A 19,393-nucleotide genomic window follows, 5' to 3' on the forward strand; every position below is an offset into this window, starting at 1 on the left:
TAGCAGCGTAGTTATGATTTGCATATGTTATTAAACATAACTTTATCTTTCATTTTATTGGTAGCAATTACTTTGAGTAAAAAAAATAAGTTCAAGGATCACAAGGGGTGTGCATTTTTACAATACCAAGGAATTGAAAGGTTAAGATAGTCAAGAAGGTTTTATCTGAAATAGTAACAATATAATAATGTCCAATGTACACATGATGTGTTAAATTCCAAGGGGATCATTAAAAAAAAAACATTGTAGTCATCAGAATTTATAGACATTTAAACGATTGAAAGCTTCTAGAAGATATAAGTGCCATGGACAGGTAACAGCACAAGTGTGGGTGTGCTGATCACTGACTTATAATAAGTTAATCTACTTTTAAGCAGTAAACCATTACATGGTAGTGGGAATCACTAATCAGCTGACGTAGTTTTGGACTTTGCCGTTATTTGATCATTCTATACTGCTGATATTATTCTCCAAGAATGAGGATACGAGCAACTGAAAACTCCTCATAACTTCTTAAAACTTGGAGAACCAAAAGCGGATAAACAGCAATTCAAGTAAGGTCCTTATTTTATCATGAATAAATAGCACACTTTTTAATGACACTGTACTTATACTTATAGTCGATTTTTTTAGGAAGGGGAAGCTGCCATTGTTCTCTTTTTTCTAAAAAAAAAAAAATATTATTGACTGGATGTTATCCTAACCACTAACTCTTACAGTTTACGAATTACTGACCTGAAACAAGTATACAGATCAGCAGTAAAGTCAAATTTAAGTATTGTGTTTGCATGCTTGCTGAGCCAGTAATTTAAAATATTGAAGCAAGAGAATGTCAGTATGGCAGCCAGGTAACTAGCAAGATCAGCAATGGGAGGCACCATGATTCTCTCTTTACAGGTTTACTTTAAGTTAACTTTAGCAATTGAAAATACACTTCATAAGGGTCAAAAGAAATGCTACTTCTTCTGTAATTATATTTGTTTTTTAAATGTTGCTTTAGACTCACCAACAAGTTACGGTACATCACAATTTTTACATTTTCTATTAAGTTTGAAATCTGAATGTGTTCTTATGTTAGAAGAAAATTGCATAACAAATTAAAAGCTATTTTACATATAGATCATGTATGGGATACTTACACTGCATTGATCTCTGATATGGACAGAGTCAACATGATACTGTATATAAGGTGGCAAGAAACGTATAGGTTTCATATACAAATCTGGCACTGTAGCAAAGATCCTCACATTCAAATTCTAAAAGTTGCAGCCAATTATATCATTGATTTGGAGGCAAAGGGGTACCTTTAACATAAGATTGCTCTCAAGTTATTCATTGCAATATATTGTACACTGTATCTAATTTTGGGTGCTCAAATAGATAAGAGTAGGGACCAAACTTTACCTTTTGGCATTATGCCTTGCCATTACAACAAAGATATATAACAATTCAAATGTATGAGCTTGTGGCTTGATTGAGTAAAAGGGAACTTTTTTAAGGTTTGTTTTCACTCTCACAAGGAATAGCTTCCACTATACCACTATGACAAACATATTTTAATAAATATATTATGTGTTAAAGACTGTTCTAAAAGGAATGTAGGCAATTTTCAGTTTTGTAGTACCAACTAAAGCTATTACTGAAGGGTTAGATGAGTGACAGAATGAAAGTTGTTGGTTTTATTTAATGGGATTGCTGGACAGCTAGTCACCTGTTTATTAGATATTGCTTATTGCGGACACTTTGAATATCAATTTTTAATTGTCCTTAAACAATTTAAATGTATGCATGAACGTTATATATGAAAACTATTATCTGGGGTTGGTGGCCTTTTAAAGTCAAGAACTTTACCATTGAAAAACAACCATGTTTCTCTCATTATATCAAAAAATTTGAATATCTCTCCCTCAGCGATAACAGAGAAATTATTAAATCAATAAATGAGTAAGCAGCCACTATAATAAAACAAGATAAATCAAGAAATATGTCAAAGCAATAATTACTAAAACATTAGCAGTGCTAATACAAACTGAAAAAATAAATTTGCTTAAAAGTCCGCTTATGAAGAGGACATGAATCGTAGTCCACTTAGATAGTGCACCCTAGTGACAGTCCATGTTAAAGGAAAGGGTGAATGTAAAATTGTCCATCATAAAGGAAAACGTTACAACGATCCGAATGCAGATCCGATCTCCTTCACCACACCACTTGTGTCACACACCCTATAGGTAATCCACTTACCAGATAGTGATGGATCATACGCTTATCAATTAAAATATGTTGTCAGCTCACTGCACACTTTCCATCTAGATGTTGGTCGTCACAAGCAATGGATAAAAGATACACATAGCATAATCCAGTACTAGAGTTATTTATTCATTAAAAGTTTCTCACGATAGCACACTTACAATAAATAAATAAAATAAGGGCAAGTAACAACAATCTATGTAGGTTTCGCACTCCTGTCTAACCTCTCACTGCTCTGGCGGTGTTCCCGGGTAAGGAAAGCAAGGAGAAGACAGCGACATAGGTTACACAGTATGGGGCAGATCCACATACATCTGCGTGAGATACGCTACGCCGCTGTAACTTACTTTTCTATTCTTTGAATCCTGAAAGAATTTGCGCCGTAAGTTACGGCGGCGTAGTGTATCTCTCGCGGCGTAAGGGCGCGGAATTCAAATTGGGCGGGTAGGGGGCGTGTTTCATTTAAATGAAGGGCGTCCCCGCGCCGAACAAAACTCCCAGGGTGCATTGCTCCAAATGACGTCGCAATGACGTCACTGTTTTTGACGTGAACGTAAATGGCGTCCAGCCCCATTCATGGACGACTTACGCAAACTACGTCAAATTTTCAAAATTATACGTGGGAATGACGGCCATACTTAACATTGAGTACGCCACCAGATAGCAGCTTTAACTATACGCCGGAAAAAGCCGAACAGAAAACAACGTAAAAAAATGCGACGGCCGCTCGTACGTTCGTGGATCGTCGGAAATAGCTAATTTGCATACTCGACGCAGATAACGACGGGAACGCCACCTAGCGGACGTCAAAAAATTGCATCTAAGATCCGAAGGCGTACGAAGACGTACGCCTGTCGGATCTAACCCAGATGCTGTCGTATCTTGTTTTGAGGATTCAAAACAAAGATACGACGCGGGAATTTTGAAATTACGCCGGCGTATCAATAGATACGCCGGCGTACTTTCTTTGTGGATCTACCCCTATGTGACTGTCACCATCACATTCTGAGCACTTAACTATAGCTTTACAACCCCTGAAAAAGTGCTCTATAGATGCACAACATCTGAAACCACGGCATAGGTCCTTAGAAACTCCTTTTCCCTGAATGCACAATGCTGTGGATGCAGAGAATGAGACAGTAAGGAGTCTGGATAATTTTTCCTGTTTTGCTGTTGCTGCTGATAGTGGGTATAGGCCCTGTCTTTCTAATGGAGACAATGTTTCTAGAGTCTATGTAATTATTTCTCAGTTTTTCTCTTATTATAGTTGGAGGCTAGGACTGTTTAATGTGTAAGCAGGTTAGAATAGGTAGGTAGGTTCTGTCCCGGCTGGGAGAGTAGGGGATAATGATGTTCCCAGTCCTTTTTTCTTTTCTGGCAGGTTCTGCTCAGTCAATCCTGTGTGATATAAAAAGGATTTGGTGGCTGGGGGCAGAGCAGGATAGGAAAGAGAAGAAAAAGAGAGAAGGATAATGATAGGGGTGATGATAAGAGGAAGCAGAGGTCCAAGTTCCATCCAGAGAACCCCCAGAAAGGGAGTTAGAAAGAGAGCGAGTGTCTGTGAGGTAGAGAGATTGAGAATGATACCCACGAGGAGCAGAAGGAGTCCATTCAGACCAGCCTGCAGAGAAGGTCTCCACTGAGGGAGCCAGGGTTGAGCTGCCACTCCAAAGCACTTTCCATGACATCTGCACCCGCCCAGGTTGAATCAAGCTGTTCTTTGGAGGCTACCTTTGAATTGTTCCCATTTCCATCTTCGCCCATCGTCAACTCTGGTGATTATGAAGAAGGACCTGACAGCTTTGACCCACTGTTGGACCTGTAGCCACCAGAACTGTCTGTTGTACCCCTGTGGGAAGACAAGCCACAGACTGCTCATCAGTCAACGCCCTCCCGGAGCCATCCAAGAGGGATTTCTTGAGAGAGACTGAATTTTGACCTGGATAAAGAGTTCCCTCATCCACATCCTCCTTTTCCATGGGAACCTCAGGCTGCTGCTACAGCCCTTATAGAGCATATGGGATACAAATTCCAAGGCCACCTGACCCCTGTTTGCCACAAGGGTCCCTTTACTATAAGACACGGATTACCCATTTGACACAATTACAACGCTACATGTAAAAGTATGTAAATGCCCAATACCGGAGGACCTTTCCATATATGCCCAAACAATCGTTTTTGCAATCAGAGGATAAAAGGCCAAAAATTTACAGCAGAGCCAAGTGGGAGAAAATGCTTGTCCCCGAGCACATGCTGAACTCTTCTAAGTAGAATGAATATGTGAAGGCAGAGTTACACCGACTCTATTAGTACTATAACAACGGATGCCAAATCTACATGGACTGGATGGAGATAGTTAAGCTTGGTGGCTGCCTGGTGGTGCATCGAGTCCAAGGTCACCACCCCACCTCGGGAGTTCCTGTCTTTCTGTCCAATCCAGACTTCTATGTTCGAATTGTTGTCATAGTGTTGTGCCTCTTCAATGCAGTATATTGTATTGCTGTTGCCATTATGTGAAATGTTGCTTGGCCTGTTATGGCACTGCAGAGATGGCTTGAATCTAAGGGGGAAGGAATGTAGGTTGGAATAGCTAGATAGGTGCTGTCCCAGGCGGGAGGGTAGGAGTTATTACCATTCCCGGTTCTTTGGTATTTTTGGTGGGTTCTGCTATGAGCCTGGCCCATTGGTCATGTGTGATATAAAAGGGATGGTGACCAGAAGCAGTGAAGGATAGGAAGTAGAAAAAGGATAATGATAAGGATGATGATAAGAGGGGGCTGAAGTCTGAGGTCCATCCACAGAACCCCTGGAAAGTGAGTTAGAGAGAGAGCGAGTGCTTGTGAGGGAGGGAGAGAGGCAGAGAATGATACCTGTGAGGAGCAGAAGGAGACCATCTCTCATCATCCAAATGTGACTTGCATTTACATGAGAGTGCCTTTGAAGGACTTCAATTGCTTGGACTTCACCTTTGCAGATATACCAGTGCAGCACAAGCCTGTAGTTAGGAGTAGGGGACTGTGGAATGTTAATTTTTGCACTTTTAAGTAAGTAAGATATTGAAATGTTGTCATTGCCTGGTCTGAAGATACTAACAGATGTGTATTGCAAGTAACTGGCACACACATAGTTCACTGGGTGGGTCTTAACACATTGGATTATGAAGACATTGGTGTGGAGTCAAGTAGTGTGAAGACATAAGTGGTTACCAAGGGTAATGGAAGTGTAGCATGCAGTCTGTCGGTAGCATATACCCGGTATAGGTGGAAAGGCCTCTAGCAGCAAGGGAGATGTTGTCCGCACTCCTTCCACCAGCAGTCTGTCTCCCAGGACAAAGGGAGCGGATTTGCACCACAGAGGTTCCAATTCTGTACAGAAGTACAGACATTCAAGAGTTAAGTACACATGTGGAGCCCGTGCAGAGTGCATGTTGGGGGCCCCACTCTGCTACTGGGGATAAGTAGTTGAAAATGCTGGACAAGTGGATGTGGACATTGGTTCAGTGTGACCCCTTGATAAAGTCCAATTTTACGAAAGGCATCAGGCAAAGTTTCTGGTACTGACGTCACAATCTTGGGTCAGCAGCAGCTTCTAATATGAGTTATTTTGTTTGATTTTGCACCTATGTATTTTAAACAATATTTTAATAAAATAGTGAATTATTTTGGAATTATCTTTGGCTCCTGGTGAGCTTTATTTACCCTAGTTCGAGTCCATCTGAAGGTGCCATTAAATACAGCGCATTGGGGATCAATGCACGCACTTCAAGGAGATTTGACATGTGTCACAGGCGATTCTGCTGTTGTGATGACAGCCATTTATTCTGGTGAGTGTTGATTTCACAAGGAGAAGATGGATGGTTCTTTGAGCACCTTAAAAGAGTAATATACACATTTAAAGGCGGTGGATTGTTTCTTAAATGTTCATGTTCTGATTCACTGTGAACAGTGTTTATTGGGACATTTATAAACATTTTGTATTGACTTATTTAATTTAAACACTTTTTAAATTTTTATTTTTGGTGCTACACATTTTATTTTGTCTCCCTCCTAAATGCAAATTACAGAAAAGGTGTACATTGTCACAGGGACCCAAGAGTTAACTGGAGAACAGTTATGGTGCGGGTGTACATGGTGTACGTTCATATCTAATGCCGTGTACACACGATCGAATTTCCGATGGAATTTTTCATCGGAATTCCGATGAAGCTGACTTTCATCAGTATTGCCTACACACTATCAGACTAAATTACGACCGTCCAAAACAAGGTAACGTTAAACACTACGATGAGCCGAGTAAAATGAAGTTCAATGCTTCCGAGCATACGTCAACTTGATTCTGAGCATGCATGGATTTTTCTCCGATGGAGTTCCACACAGACAATCGGAATTTCCTATCGGAAAAATTTAAAACATGTTCTATTTTTTTACACCGATGAAAAAAGTCAGATGGGGCCCACACACGATCGTTTTTTTCCAAACAGACTTTTTTCATAGGAAAAACTGATCATGTGTACACGGCATTAGAGTGGAGGCCTGCCTTAAGGTTGAGAATTCACCCATGGCAGCCTCAGCCTTGTCTTAGGGCATTGATGAAGACAGCAGAAAGCAAAGGTACGCTATGTGTAGTAAAGTGATCCTGTACAAGGTGCCTAGAGTAGTTCAGAATAACCCACCCTGGGGTAGGCCTCTCATGTGACCCTTGCTTGGTGCCCATCGAGGAGGGGAACATGGAAGACATGACAAACAACCCCCACTCTACCCTTGCTTAGATATTATTGAGAATCTTGGATCTTTCTTGCTCTGGCTTGTTGCTGCTGATAGTGGGTATAGGCCCTGTCTTTCTAACGGAGACAAGAGTCTGAGTTAATATTGGTCAGGTTTTCTCCTATTATAGTTGGGGGCTAGGACTGTTCAATTATTCAGAAGCTTGGATCTTTCTTGCTCTGGATAAGCATTTGATGAATGTTAAGGAAAAGTGAAAAGGGTAAGAAGGACAATTGACATTGCTGCTCCTTATACTTGGAATCCTCTGTTGCCCATTTTTTACTGATACGAGCTACAACCAGGTTAACACTATGCACAGTGTTTTTCCTTGTTTCGCTGTTGCTGCTGATAGTGGTTATAGGCCCTGTCTTTCTAATGGTGACAAGAGTCTGAGTAAATATTGGTTAGGTTTTCTCCTATTCTAGTTGGTGGCTAGGCCTGTTCAATTATTGAGAAGCTTGGATCTTTCTTGCTCTGGCTAAGACTTTGATGAACTTTAAGAAAAAGTGAAAAGGGTAAGAAGGACACTTGACATTGTACCTCCTTGTACTTGAAATCCTCTGATGCCCATTTTTCGTGGATACTAGCTACAACCAGGTTAACACTGTGCACAGTGTCTAAGTAGCTAGGGTCTGGTAGATGTGGGCTTTCCTCTGCGATTTCAAGGTCAAGAGGAAAATCAATTATTCCATGGAATTTTTGATTGTCTTTTTTGGATAATTTCAGAAAGTCCTGTAATCTTTTGAATAAAGCTGGCTACATACTAGCCGGAAATTGGCCAGTTCAGCAGGAACTGGCTGACTTTTGGTCAATGTGTACATCTGTCCACCCAACAGATGTCGGTCTAATGTCCAGCTTTTGTCGAAGGGACAAGCTGGAAAACCAACATACAATCAGCGCTTGCAACCAATATCTGTAAGCGCTGATCAGTGTATTCTGGCAGGGGGGAAGGGTCCCTGTGACCTAATACAAAGACACAGTGGGAGAGATCACTGCATCAACATTGCTTGTGTTTTTCATTCAACCCGACAGACTGACAGTGTGTACCCAACTTAAAGGGGTTGTAAAGGAATTTTTTTTTTCCCTAAATAGCTTCCTTTACCTTAGTGTAGTCCTCCTTCACTTACCTCATCCTTCGATTTTGCTTTTAAATGTCCATATTTCTCTGAGAAATGCTCACTTCTTGTTCTTCTGTCTGTAACTCACCACCGTAATGTGAGGCTTTCTTCCTGGTGTGGAGAAAGCCTCTTGAGGGGAGGGGGTGAGCAGGAGTGTCAGGATGCCCACTAACACACAGCTCCTTTCTCTGCAAAGTAGAGAGTGTCCTGACTTGCCTGCTTGCCCCCGCCCCCCTCAGGAGGCTTTCTCCACACCAGGAAGAAAGCCTCGCATTACGGTGGTGAGTTACAGACAGAAGAACAGGAAGTGAGCATTTCTCAGAAGAAATAAGGACATTTAAAAGCAAAATCGAATGATGAGGTAAGTGAAGGAGGACTACACTAAGATAAAGGAAGCTATTTAGGGAAAACATTTTTTTTCCTTTACAACCCCTTTGAGTTGGGTACACACTGTCAGTCTGTCGGGTTGAACGAAAAACTAACAGGTCATTGCATCAACACAAGCAATGTTGATACAGTGATCTCTCCCACTGTGTCTTTGTATTAGGTCACAGGGACCCCCCCCCCCTTGATTTATGCATTGTTTAACTGCATTGCTTTAATACATTAATTTAACCTACTACCAGTTTCTTTGCCTACTTTCTGTGTACTGTCATAGAGTGGTAGCATACTAATGCTTAGGTTACACAGGTGTGTCAGTGAGGACTGAGCAAAACAGAGAACTTATCATCATCACCAGTGGCTCCTGCAAAGGGCTTTTGCAGGAGCCACACACCTAAGTTGCTTCTGGCTATGCACAAGCTTGGGCAGTTTGTGCTTTAATGGCTTCTTGCTTCTTAAAGCAGTACACTTCCATTTCTGTTTCAGAATGGGTCGTTATCAGTGAGGGTCCCTGTACTCAGGAGGTTAGTGATGATTACTGTGCATTGGACCTTAGTGATCTGGAAGATCTCTTTAATAGCTTGCTGGAAGCAGAATAGCAGTGTGTAGTTTTATGCTATTGTGAAATCTTGTCATCTGTCCATGACTTGGCATGACCATAACATGTCTTTGTTGGCTAAACGCAATAAAGTTATTTAGTTCTTGAATGTACTCCTCTGTTTTGAAAGAGAATATTTCTTGTCAGTCTCTTATAGCTTTCATAATCACCTTTTTGCTATGAATATGCACTGCTCATTTTCGCTACATTATTGCATGTTTGCACACAGGGTGAGTTCAGAGCAGGGTTGCCAACTTTCAGTAAATTTACAAACAGTTTGTAAAATCCATAATCGTTGCATCTGTCCATAAATGTCAGTTACGGACATGCAGCCTACATGTCCGTAATGGAAATTCAAGGACAGATGCAAAAAGTACAGATTTTACAAACTGTTAGTAAATTTACTGAAAGTTGGCAACCCTGGTTCAGAGCCCCACACCTGCGTGCACCCACATGTCATATTGGGACACAGGAGCTGTGACTGTGCAGTTGCGTGTCCCGATAGAAAACAATGGATCGCTGGCATAGGGATGCATGCAAGAACTGTGCATCCCCGTGCCGGGTAAAGGGGGCCTTGCACGGGACAAGGAGCTAAGCCCCCCTGTGTGAATGGGGTGTAATAGTAAAGTCTCGTAGGTAGCACATTTCAAATCTTGTTTAATTGTTTTTCATTGTTACACTGTTATTCTTTATTTTGTAAAATCCACACAGAATTTTTTTATGTAACCAATAGGAATGTTGCAGTCATTAAATCATACTTTATATCCTGAACAGAGATGGAAATGTCAGAAAAACAAGGGATTCAAAACGATGCTTTTAATGCAGAGGTAAGGTAATGCACATTATATATATAGGCTTATGTTCATGTTTTGCAATACAATGAAATTACAACAAATTTTCTTCAAAGGGTATATAATATGGTAAAAAAAAGCTTCCTAGAAGGAATATGTAATTAATAAAGATACACCTGTACAATTTCTTCTAGTCAGGTTACATTTTTTAAATGGTTTTAGGCAACTCTTTCTGTATTAGTCAATCACGTTACACAAATGTTTCTATCCACATCGTGACATGACCCATGAGAAAAATGCATTTTATCACTGTATTTAAATAGTAATTATTTAACAATAATTCATATTATTTAGTGCTAAGTGCAGTTGCCCATAGGAATCCATCTTATGCCGTGTACACACGATCATTTTTCAGCATGAAAAAAACGTTGTTTTTCAAAAACGTCATTTAAAATGATCGTGTGTGGGCTTCACATAATTTTTCAGGTTCTGAAAAACGACAAAAAAAAAATCATAGGAATCTATAAGGATCCATCTTGAACTGACCTGATTTCAGTCGAGTGAATTCTTATTAGTTGCTGCAATGAAAGTTCTATTAGATATATATATAGACATATATAATAAGTACATGCAAGTTCACCCCAATTCTGGAATTTACAAGATTTGATGCGGTATAGTCACACTCAATCAGTTTTCCACCTTATTCACTGTTAACCTGTTTGCCAGATACCTCACATTAATGGAGATGATGATGACAATTAACCAATTTCTTTTTTTTCTATAGGCTACTTCTAGCATGACAAATATACTGTAGAACCTGATTGTTAACTAAAAAATTGGCCAATGTATTTAGCCATTCCTTTACTTCCTAAACTTTGCAAAAATATCTGAACAGTGCATGCTTTTGATTGGATGCAGGCTCTTTTCCACTGATAATTTTTCACCTGGCTCCTTCAGTTTTTCAATTGAGGGATGCTGAGCGGGGGGGAACCCACAGGGCCTGATGAACCGGCCAAAATGTTCTCTGTGTATGGCCAGCTTTAGAAAGCTAGTAGTAGTTAGTCAAATTTAACTGGATCAGTTCTGTAATGCTGAAAAGGTTTCACAGCTTATCTAATATGAAAGTGATTGTAAAGTAAATCTTTTTTTTCCTAACCGCTTGCCAACCAGCCGCCGTCATTATACTGCGGCAGGTAGGCATGAAACCCCTGCGACCTGTTGTAGCTTTACTTCAGCTCCTTTAAGCGGGATAGCAGGCACAGCGGGGGTGCTGATGCTCATGGCCGGTGGTTGCGATGACCGACAACCATGCGCGATCTCGGTCACGATAGGAAGAACAGGGATGTGAGTGTGTAAACACTCACATCCAAGTTCTGTAAAGGAGAGGAGAGAGAGATCGTGAGTTCCTATGAGCTAGGAACCACGACCTGTCATCTCCTACAGTCAGCCCCCCCTACAGTTAGAACACACACTAGGGAACACAGTTAACTTCTATTGTCAACCCCTTCCCTGCCAGTGACATTTACACAGTAATCAGTGCGTTTTTTATAGCACTGATTGCTGTATAATTGTCAATGTTCCCAAAAATGTGTCAAATGTGTCCAATATGGTATAGATAACTGCCATTACTAATAAAAAAAAACTAATTAAAAAAAAAACTAATAATACAAATTCCATAAATCTATCCCCTGTATTGTAAATGCTATAACTTTTGCGCAAACCAATCAATATACGCTTTTTGCCATTTTTATTACTAAAAATATGTAGAATAATACACATCGGCCTAAACTGAGGAAAAAATTGGCTTTAAAAAAAAAAAAAAATTGGGGCTATTTATTATAGCAAAAAGTACAAAATATTGTGTTCTTTTCAAAATTGTTGCTCTTTTTTTGTTTATAGCACAAAAAAAAATGCAGAGATGATCAAATATCACCAAATGAAAGGTCTAAAAGGACGTCAATTTTGTTTGGGTACAGCGTCGCACGACCGCGCAATTGTCAGTTAAAGCGACACAGTGCTGTATCGCAAAAAACGGCCTGGTCATTGAGCAGCCAAATCTTCCGGGGCTGAAGTGGTTACATAACAAACATGTCTATACTTACTTGCACGAGCCTCCTCTTTCCAGGTCCCCACCGGTGTTCCTGGTCCCTCCCCTCAGTCCAGTTCCCCAATGGGAAGCCACTGCCTATGGGGGCACTTGTGCATGCTCGCACCTGGGCCCCGCTGCTGCGTCTATTGACACAGACAGCGGGACCCGGCCTCATCCCCCGTCCCTCGCCAATGGCTCCCAGTACACCTGCAAAGCCAGACAGACCAGAAGTGAGGGGAGAGAAGAGCTACAGACGTGCACAGTACAGGATCGAATGAGGCTCATGTAAGTAAAAGGGGGGGGGGTTAGGGGGGATGCTGACACATAAATACAAATTAGGCTAATGCAAGGAATGCATCAAGGTAAAAATTGTTTAGGCTTTACAACCACTTTAAATATAACTTGCTACTACAAGCTATACCATGGCTGGATAATGAGAACCTCTACAGACATTCTTAGAAGGTTGTTGATGGATCAAATGGAGAAGACTTTCCCCATTTCATGTTCCAGAGACAACTAAAAAATGTGGATTTTCTCTGACTTACAGCCCCATTGTCAATGGTCATCCAGACAGACAGAGAGGGTGAAGCTCCCCTGCAAAAGACACACACAGCAGTAAAAGCCTAACTTTTACCTACACTGGACATTGGGCGTTTGAGTAAAAAATAGATAAAAGGCTTATGTGGGAACTTAAAGGGAACCATTTAAAGTACATGGGCATTATTCAACACTTTAGTCCTCACATAAAATGCTCCAAACCATCACTTAATAGCCAGAAAGAGAACAGAATAGCCAACTGTGTATTTTACTAGATCTTGTGTATATATACGTAATTCGGTGCACAGGTACCACCCTGTATCAGTAAAAATCCTATAGGGTGGTTTTGTACCAGTTAAGGAAATTCACCTTGTTTACCATTATCACTGAAAGTGAAAGAAAATCCCCAGAAAAGTAATAGATGGGAAATCTTCCAATGGGGACATTAGTTCTGGTGACCTGGGGGGCCCCAAGTGATTCCCATAATTGTCACAGATTTCCTCTTACTTCCTGTTTTGGCTATGGGACAGGAAGTGTAGAAAAATCTCCCCAGTCGGATACAAATGACAAAAAAATCTCACCAGGGTTATAACCCACCACACTCTATACAAAAAACTAAAGTTTTGCCTATAGTTCTACTTTAAATAACAAATGCTGATTGTATTTTCATGGGACAAGCTCATAACAATTAGTCTGATATTTTTGATGATCTAAGAATTAATAGCGCTATAGGTAAACAGACATTTTAAGCCTTTGCATTGTATTTGTTTTATGACTTTCTATGAGTTGCTAAGACTAGACCATTTGGTTATATCCACAGGTGTTAAATAAAAATATTTTCTGTGTTCTCTTCTGTAACGAAACCAGATTTTTCAATAACCAGTTTATAGTAATTGTACATTTAAAAGGCAAGATTATCAAAGCTAGAAGATGGTATATAATTTAGTCCCTGTTCACACCTAGGCATAGCAGAAATACAAACAGAAATTAACGCTTCTGCTTATGTTTCAGCACATGCACGAAAAACGTGCAAAATTGTGTGACACAAAGGTGCTTGGCTCAGTTCCAAAATTTGAGCATCTTTAGTGAGTTTTTGGAGATCATGGAGGCCTACTCAAATGGATGTCGAAACTCCAAAAATGCACTAAAAAAATGAGGTGCCAAAAACACAACATGGTAGGGCCACTTAAGTGTGAATGGAGCCTTAGGGCCTGATCCACAAAAGGGATACGCCGGCGTATCTACTGATACGCCGTCGTATCCCTGTTTCTATCTATGGAACTGATCCACAGAATCAGTTTCTCATAGATAGGCAGAAGATCCAACATGTGTAAGGGACTTACACTGTTGGATCTTAGGATGCAGTACCGCAGCCGCCGCTGGGGGTATTTCTCGGCGAAATCCAGCATCGGGTATGCAAATTAGCACTTACGGAGATCCACAAAGCTTTTACGCTTCGTTTTTTCTCCGTAAGTATTAGTTTGCCGTCGTAAAATTAGGGCTGCTTTTACAAAGTGTAAAGTTAGTACACCATGTAAAAGTAGACCCTTCTTTCCCGCGATGCTGTCAAATTTCTTTTTAAAAAAAATTTTTTCCCGACGCAACTTTTTTTACCCAGCGCGATTCACAAAACTCGGCGTAACGTAAAACCGCGCAAAGCACGTCGGGAAAATAACGTCGGGAGCATGCGCAGTACGTCCAGCATGGGAGCGCGCCTAATTTAAATGGGACTCGCCCCATTAGATTAGGAACGCCTTGCGCCGGATGGATTTAAGTTACACAGCTCAAAATTTCTAGGTAAGTGCTTTGTGGATCGGGCACTTAGGTAGAGATTTTGCGGCGGTGTAACTTAAATGTCAAAAGTTAAGTTACGCACGTTTTTTGTGGATTAGGCCCAAAGTAACTATAGGTGAACCAGTAAGAAAAACATCTCTAAACTTAAGGGCCAGTTCACACCAGATGCAGTTCCGTTCAGTTCCGTGTGATTTTTTTCTGCACAAAATGCATGCACAGTGTTTTCCATGTATTCCAAAGGCTCTAGTTCACACCATGCAGTCAGTTTCCGTTCAGTTTCTGCACCAGAAACTGAACGGAAACTGACTACATGGTGTGAACTAGAACCAACTAGAGCCATTGGAATACATGGAAAACACTGTGGGCCAGATCCACAGTGAGAGTACGCCGGCGTATCTACTGATACGCCGGCGTACTTTCAAATTTCCTGCGTCGTATCTTTAGTTTGAATCCTCAAACCAAGATACGACGGCATCTGGGTTTGATCCGACAGGCGTACAGCTTCGTACGCCTTCGGATCGTAGATGCAATACTTTGCGTCCGCTGGGTGGAGTTTGCGTCGTTTTCCACGTCAGGTATGCAAATTAGCTATTTCCGACGATCCACGAACGTACGCGCGGCCGTCGCATTCTCTTACGTCGTCTCTAGTCGGCTTTTTCCGGTGTATAGTTAAAGCTGGTATTTTGCGGCGTATAGTTAGATTTGCCATGTTAAGTATGGCCGTCGTTCCCGCGTCGAAATTTGAATTTTTTCTTTTTTTTGCGTAAGTCGTCCGTGAATCGGGATGGACGTAAGTCACGTCTAAGTTTAAAAAATGACGTAGTTGCGACATCATTTCACGCAATGCACGGCGGGAAATTTCGAAACGGAGCATGCGCAGTTCATTCGTCGCGGAGACGCGCTTCATTTAAATGAAACACGCCCCCTAATCGTCGATTTGAATTCCGCCGCCAGAAATACACTACGCCGCCGTAACTTACGGCGCAAAATCTTTGAGGATTTGAAACAAAGCCAAGTAAGTTACGGCGGCGTAGCGTATCTTAGATACGCTGCGCCGGTGCCGATCTATGTGGATCTGGCCCTGTGCGTGCATTTTTAGTGCAGAAAAAATGCACACGAAAGTGTACGGAACTGCGTCTGGTGTGAACTGGCCCTTAATGTAAAGTGTGGATCAGATTTTTTCTTCTTTTTACAAAATGTGTCTATGAGCTGACCAAAGACTGCTTCATTTAGGTATATGTTATATACCGCTATATCATTGGTGAAATATGTTCTTTATCAGCTGTGAAGTCAGCCGATCGTGTCTTCTCTAAATATCGATTGTATTTTTTAAGGAGCAAGAGTATTCAAAACCAACAGATCTTTATGATGACATAGGCATCAAAAAATCAAGAAATTTTGTAAGGTGAGCAATTTTGGCAAAATTATTATATAGATTTATAGCATTTGTGGATGACAAAGAAACACAGGCATCCCAAATCGACCCATTTAGAAATCTAGAGGGTGAACCTTGGCCGTCATATTCAGCCCTATGCGTCAGGGTTGCCAATCTCCTTTTTACTGTCAAAACATGGAAAATTTACTGGCGGAGCACATTTTGTTTACTGGCAACCTGAGAAATTACAGAACTCCTATTAAAGAGAAAACTAACACAGTGAATATTTGAACAGTAGAAACATGATATGGAAACACTGACAATACCTATAACAAAGTAATTTGCTTGATTTACACTTAAAGGGGTTGTAAAAGAGTTTTTTTTTTTTTTTTATATATAACAAACATGTCATACCTACCTCCACTGTGCAGTTAGTTTTGCACAGAGTGGCCCCAATCCTCGTCTTCTAGGGTCCCTCGGCAGCTGTCTCGCCTCCTCCCCGCAAGAGCTAACCCCCCTCTGGGAAGCACTCTTTCAAGGGGGTTAGCTTGCAGGCACGCTCCCGTGTATCACTTGTCCCCGCCCCCAGCACGACACCTCATTGATTTGATTGACAGCAGTGGAAGCCAATGCCTGCACTTCTATCAATCATCCAATGAAGAGCCCACAAAATCTGGGGGAAAGCAACGCGGGATCGCACCCACGGAGATACGGGGCTTAGGTAACTAAAACGAGAGCTCGGGGGGTGACGGAGAGTGCAAGGGTTTTTTTCACACGGCATGAAATTAACAGTACCTAATATTTACTGGCAGTTGTAAAAAAATCACACATTTCTATAAACTGTCAGTAAATTTACTGGCGGTTGACAACCCTGCTATGCATGCCAAGTATGCTGATAATGATTGTGGCACAGAATTTTAATTAACTGATCTCAAATTTAGTATATCACAAATAAATTACCTATTGTTCAGGACTTTAAAAGCTTTATACATTTTGTAGAGGCAAACAATTATTCAGCCACTGAAGTGAAAACTCATGACCCGCAAGCTTTTTCTGGGTCAATCATTAACCACTTCAAGACCGCAATGCCTATATATAGATTGCGGCTTTTAAGTGGTTTACCGGGGTTATGCCTGAAGCTATAAGCCATAACCCCAATTCTTTTTATTTTTAAGCCGGCAACTGGATTTCTCATGAAAGCTTTCCGAGCGTCTCGCAGGTATTTCTCTGGCTCATGCCGCGATGTAAAAAAACGACGTTTTCTGTGAAGTAAAAAACGACGTTTTTGAAACTTCAATTTTCAAAAACGATGTTGCCTACACACCATCGTTTTTTCACAGTGCTCTAGCAAAGCGAGGTTACGTTCACCACGTTTTTCCATTGAAGCTCGCTTCATAACTAGCTTCTGGGCATGCGCGGGTGTAAAAACGTCGTTTGAAACGTCGTTTTTTGCTACACACGGTCAATTTCTGTGAAGTCAAAAACGACGTTTTGAAAAACGACACATAAAATTGAAGCATGCTTCAATTTTTTTTGGTCGTTTTTCAGAAGACATAAAACGTCGTTTTCTCCCACACACGGTCAATTAAATTGACGTTTTTAAAAACGTCGTTTTTTTACATCGCAGAAAACGACCGTGTGTACGCGGCATTACAGTTTTTACTGGTGTGCCCGAGAAACGCTCCGAAGGTGTGGCCGGCTTGTCCCAGAGGCGATCAAATACTAGATCATCTTTGATTGCTTCTATGGCCTTGGAAGACCGGTGCCGCGTCATGATGGCACTTCCAGTCCAGGGTGGAAATAAACATTTTTAAAACGAAAGATCCCATTTATTTTTATTTTTTTATTCTTTGGTTTTAAAGGTAGAGGAGAGATTTGGGGTCTTTTTGACCCCAGATTTCTCCATAAAGAGGACCTGTCATCCTTATTTATATTACAAGGGATGTTTACATACACTGCCAGCTTCAGTGTCAGCAGCTGTACTAATGATCTGACATTAGTACATGATCTGGTGGTCCATGTGCATTAGACCCTATGTGGACCAAATCTGTATGAAAACCTCCTGATAGAATAGTTGGTAAATACAGTAAATTCAATGTTTAATTTTTAATATGTTTTTCTTTTATAGAAGATTATTTGTTTTTCTTAATTAACAGTAACTGCTTCTAAAATCTAACATTATTATTTTCATCCTTTTGCAGCAAAATAGCTGAGCCATATGACAGAGCAGCAGAATATGCCAAGAAGCATTCCCGTATTATAAAATACGTTGTTATTGCAATCCTCTGTGCAGGTAACCATTGCATACAAAAATATTTTGAATGTCTTTCTTTTTGGATAATCAAGCTATAGTTACTGGCCTATTTACTGTATGGCCATTCTTCTTTAACCACTTCAGACCCCTTTATGACCAGGCCAGGCCATTTTTTGCGATACGACACTGCGTTACTTTAACTGACAATTGCCAGGTCGTGGGCCATTGTACCCAAATAAAATGTCCCTTTTTTTTCCCACAAATAGAGATTTGTTTTGGTGGTAGTTTATTACTTTTGCGTTTTTTATTTTTTGTGCTATAAACATAAAAAGACTGCCAATTTTTTTTAAAAAAAGTATACTTTTTACTTTCTGCTATAAAACATACCAAATAATAAAATGTAGAAAATCAAATTTTTTCATCAATTTAGCCCAATATGTATTTTACTACATGTTTTTGTTAAAAATCACAATAAGCATATAGTGATTGGTTTGCTCAAAAGTTATAGCGTCTACAAACTATGGGTTATATTTTTTCCGAATTTTTAATTATTTATTTATTTTTACTAGTAATGGCAGCGATTAGCGACCTATAGCGGGACTCCAATATTGCAGCCAATAGTGCCTCAGTGCTGCTAGGCAGAAGTGCAAACCAGTTAGCCACTGTGCTGACACATGTATGGCTGCATCTCTGTGGTGTCAAACTGTCCCAGTGGTGCAAGAAGTTAATAAATGCAGATGTACTGTGGAAGGCCAGAGAGCCATTAAACAACCTGTTTCTGGCATATGCCATCTGTTTTGAAGGCTGGTTATGGCTGATTACTGTCAGCATGCTGAGAGATTAACAGCTGTCATTTTGTCGGTTTAGACTTGGTAAGAGGCAACAATTAGTGCCGGTGGGAAAATGTTAGATGGCTTAACTGACAAATTACTGAAGTTTGAAGTTATAACTTCAAACCATTAATTTCACAGAAAATAGATAAATAATAAATAATTAAGTTATAACATATAGCATAATAATATTTTATTTAGCTTGATTAAAACAGTACTTTTTCAGCAACAGCAGCAGAGTCTCCCTCTTAACAGTGTGAGAAAAACATGGGATTATGAGTAATAGAGGTAATAATAAGCCCATGTTTTCTCCTTGTAGTTAAAGTGGAGTTCCACCCATAAATATAACATTACATCAGTAGTTCTAAAAAAATGTCATTAGTCCTTTAAGAACATTTTTTTTTTTTAGATGCCTTCAAAGTGTTGTTGCTAGGCAGAATAGTTAATCTTCCCACTTCATGCACCTAGGTGCTTAAGCTTCCTAACCTACACCGCACAGACTCCTGGGAATGTAGTGGGTGTAACTTTCCAGGAGTCTGTGCACTCCCCAGTCTCGAAGAATCATGTGACTTGGACAGTACAGGTGCTGAAACCTGATCTGAAACCTAATACACTG

At 40.5% G+C, this 19,393-nt stretch overlaps 1 protein-coding gene across 2 annotated transcripts in view; it reads left to right on the top strand.

Annotated features, from left to right (window-relative positions):
- The first annotated feature begins 306 nt into the window (after positions 1 to 306).
- Positions 307 to 19,393, top strand: part of LOC120931542 (sodium/nucleoside cotransporter 2-like) — a 58,916-nt gene continuing 39,829 nt past the window's right edge. Inside the window, exons 1-4 of one of the 2 annotated variants that reach the window (XM_040343095.1) lie at positions 307 to 554; positions 9,882 to 9,934; positions 15,653 to 15,723; positions 17,895 to 17,986. In XM_040343095.1, the coding sequence (XP_040199029.1) occupies positions 9,884 to 9,934; positions 15,653 to 15,723; positions 17,895 to 17,986 (214 nt within the window). In that variant the 5' untranslated portion in view covers positions 307 to 554; positions 9,882 to 9,883. The remainder of the gene's footprint in view (positions 555 to 9,881; positions 9,935 to 15,652; positions 15,724 to 17,894; positions 17,987 to 19,393) is intronic. The other variant, XM_040343096.1, reaches the window with a different exon arrangement.

The sequence above is a fragment of the Rana temporaria genome, chromosome 3 (assembly GCF_905171775.1).
Source record: "Rana temporaria chromosome 3, aRanTem1.1, whole genome shotgun sequence".
Lineage (NCBI taxonomy): Eukaryota > Metazoa > Chordata > Amphibia > Anura > Ranidae > Rana > Rana temporaria.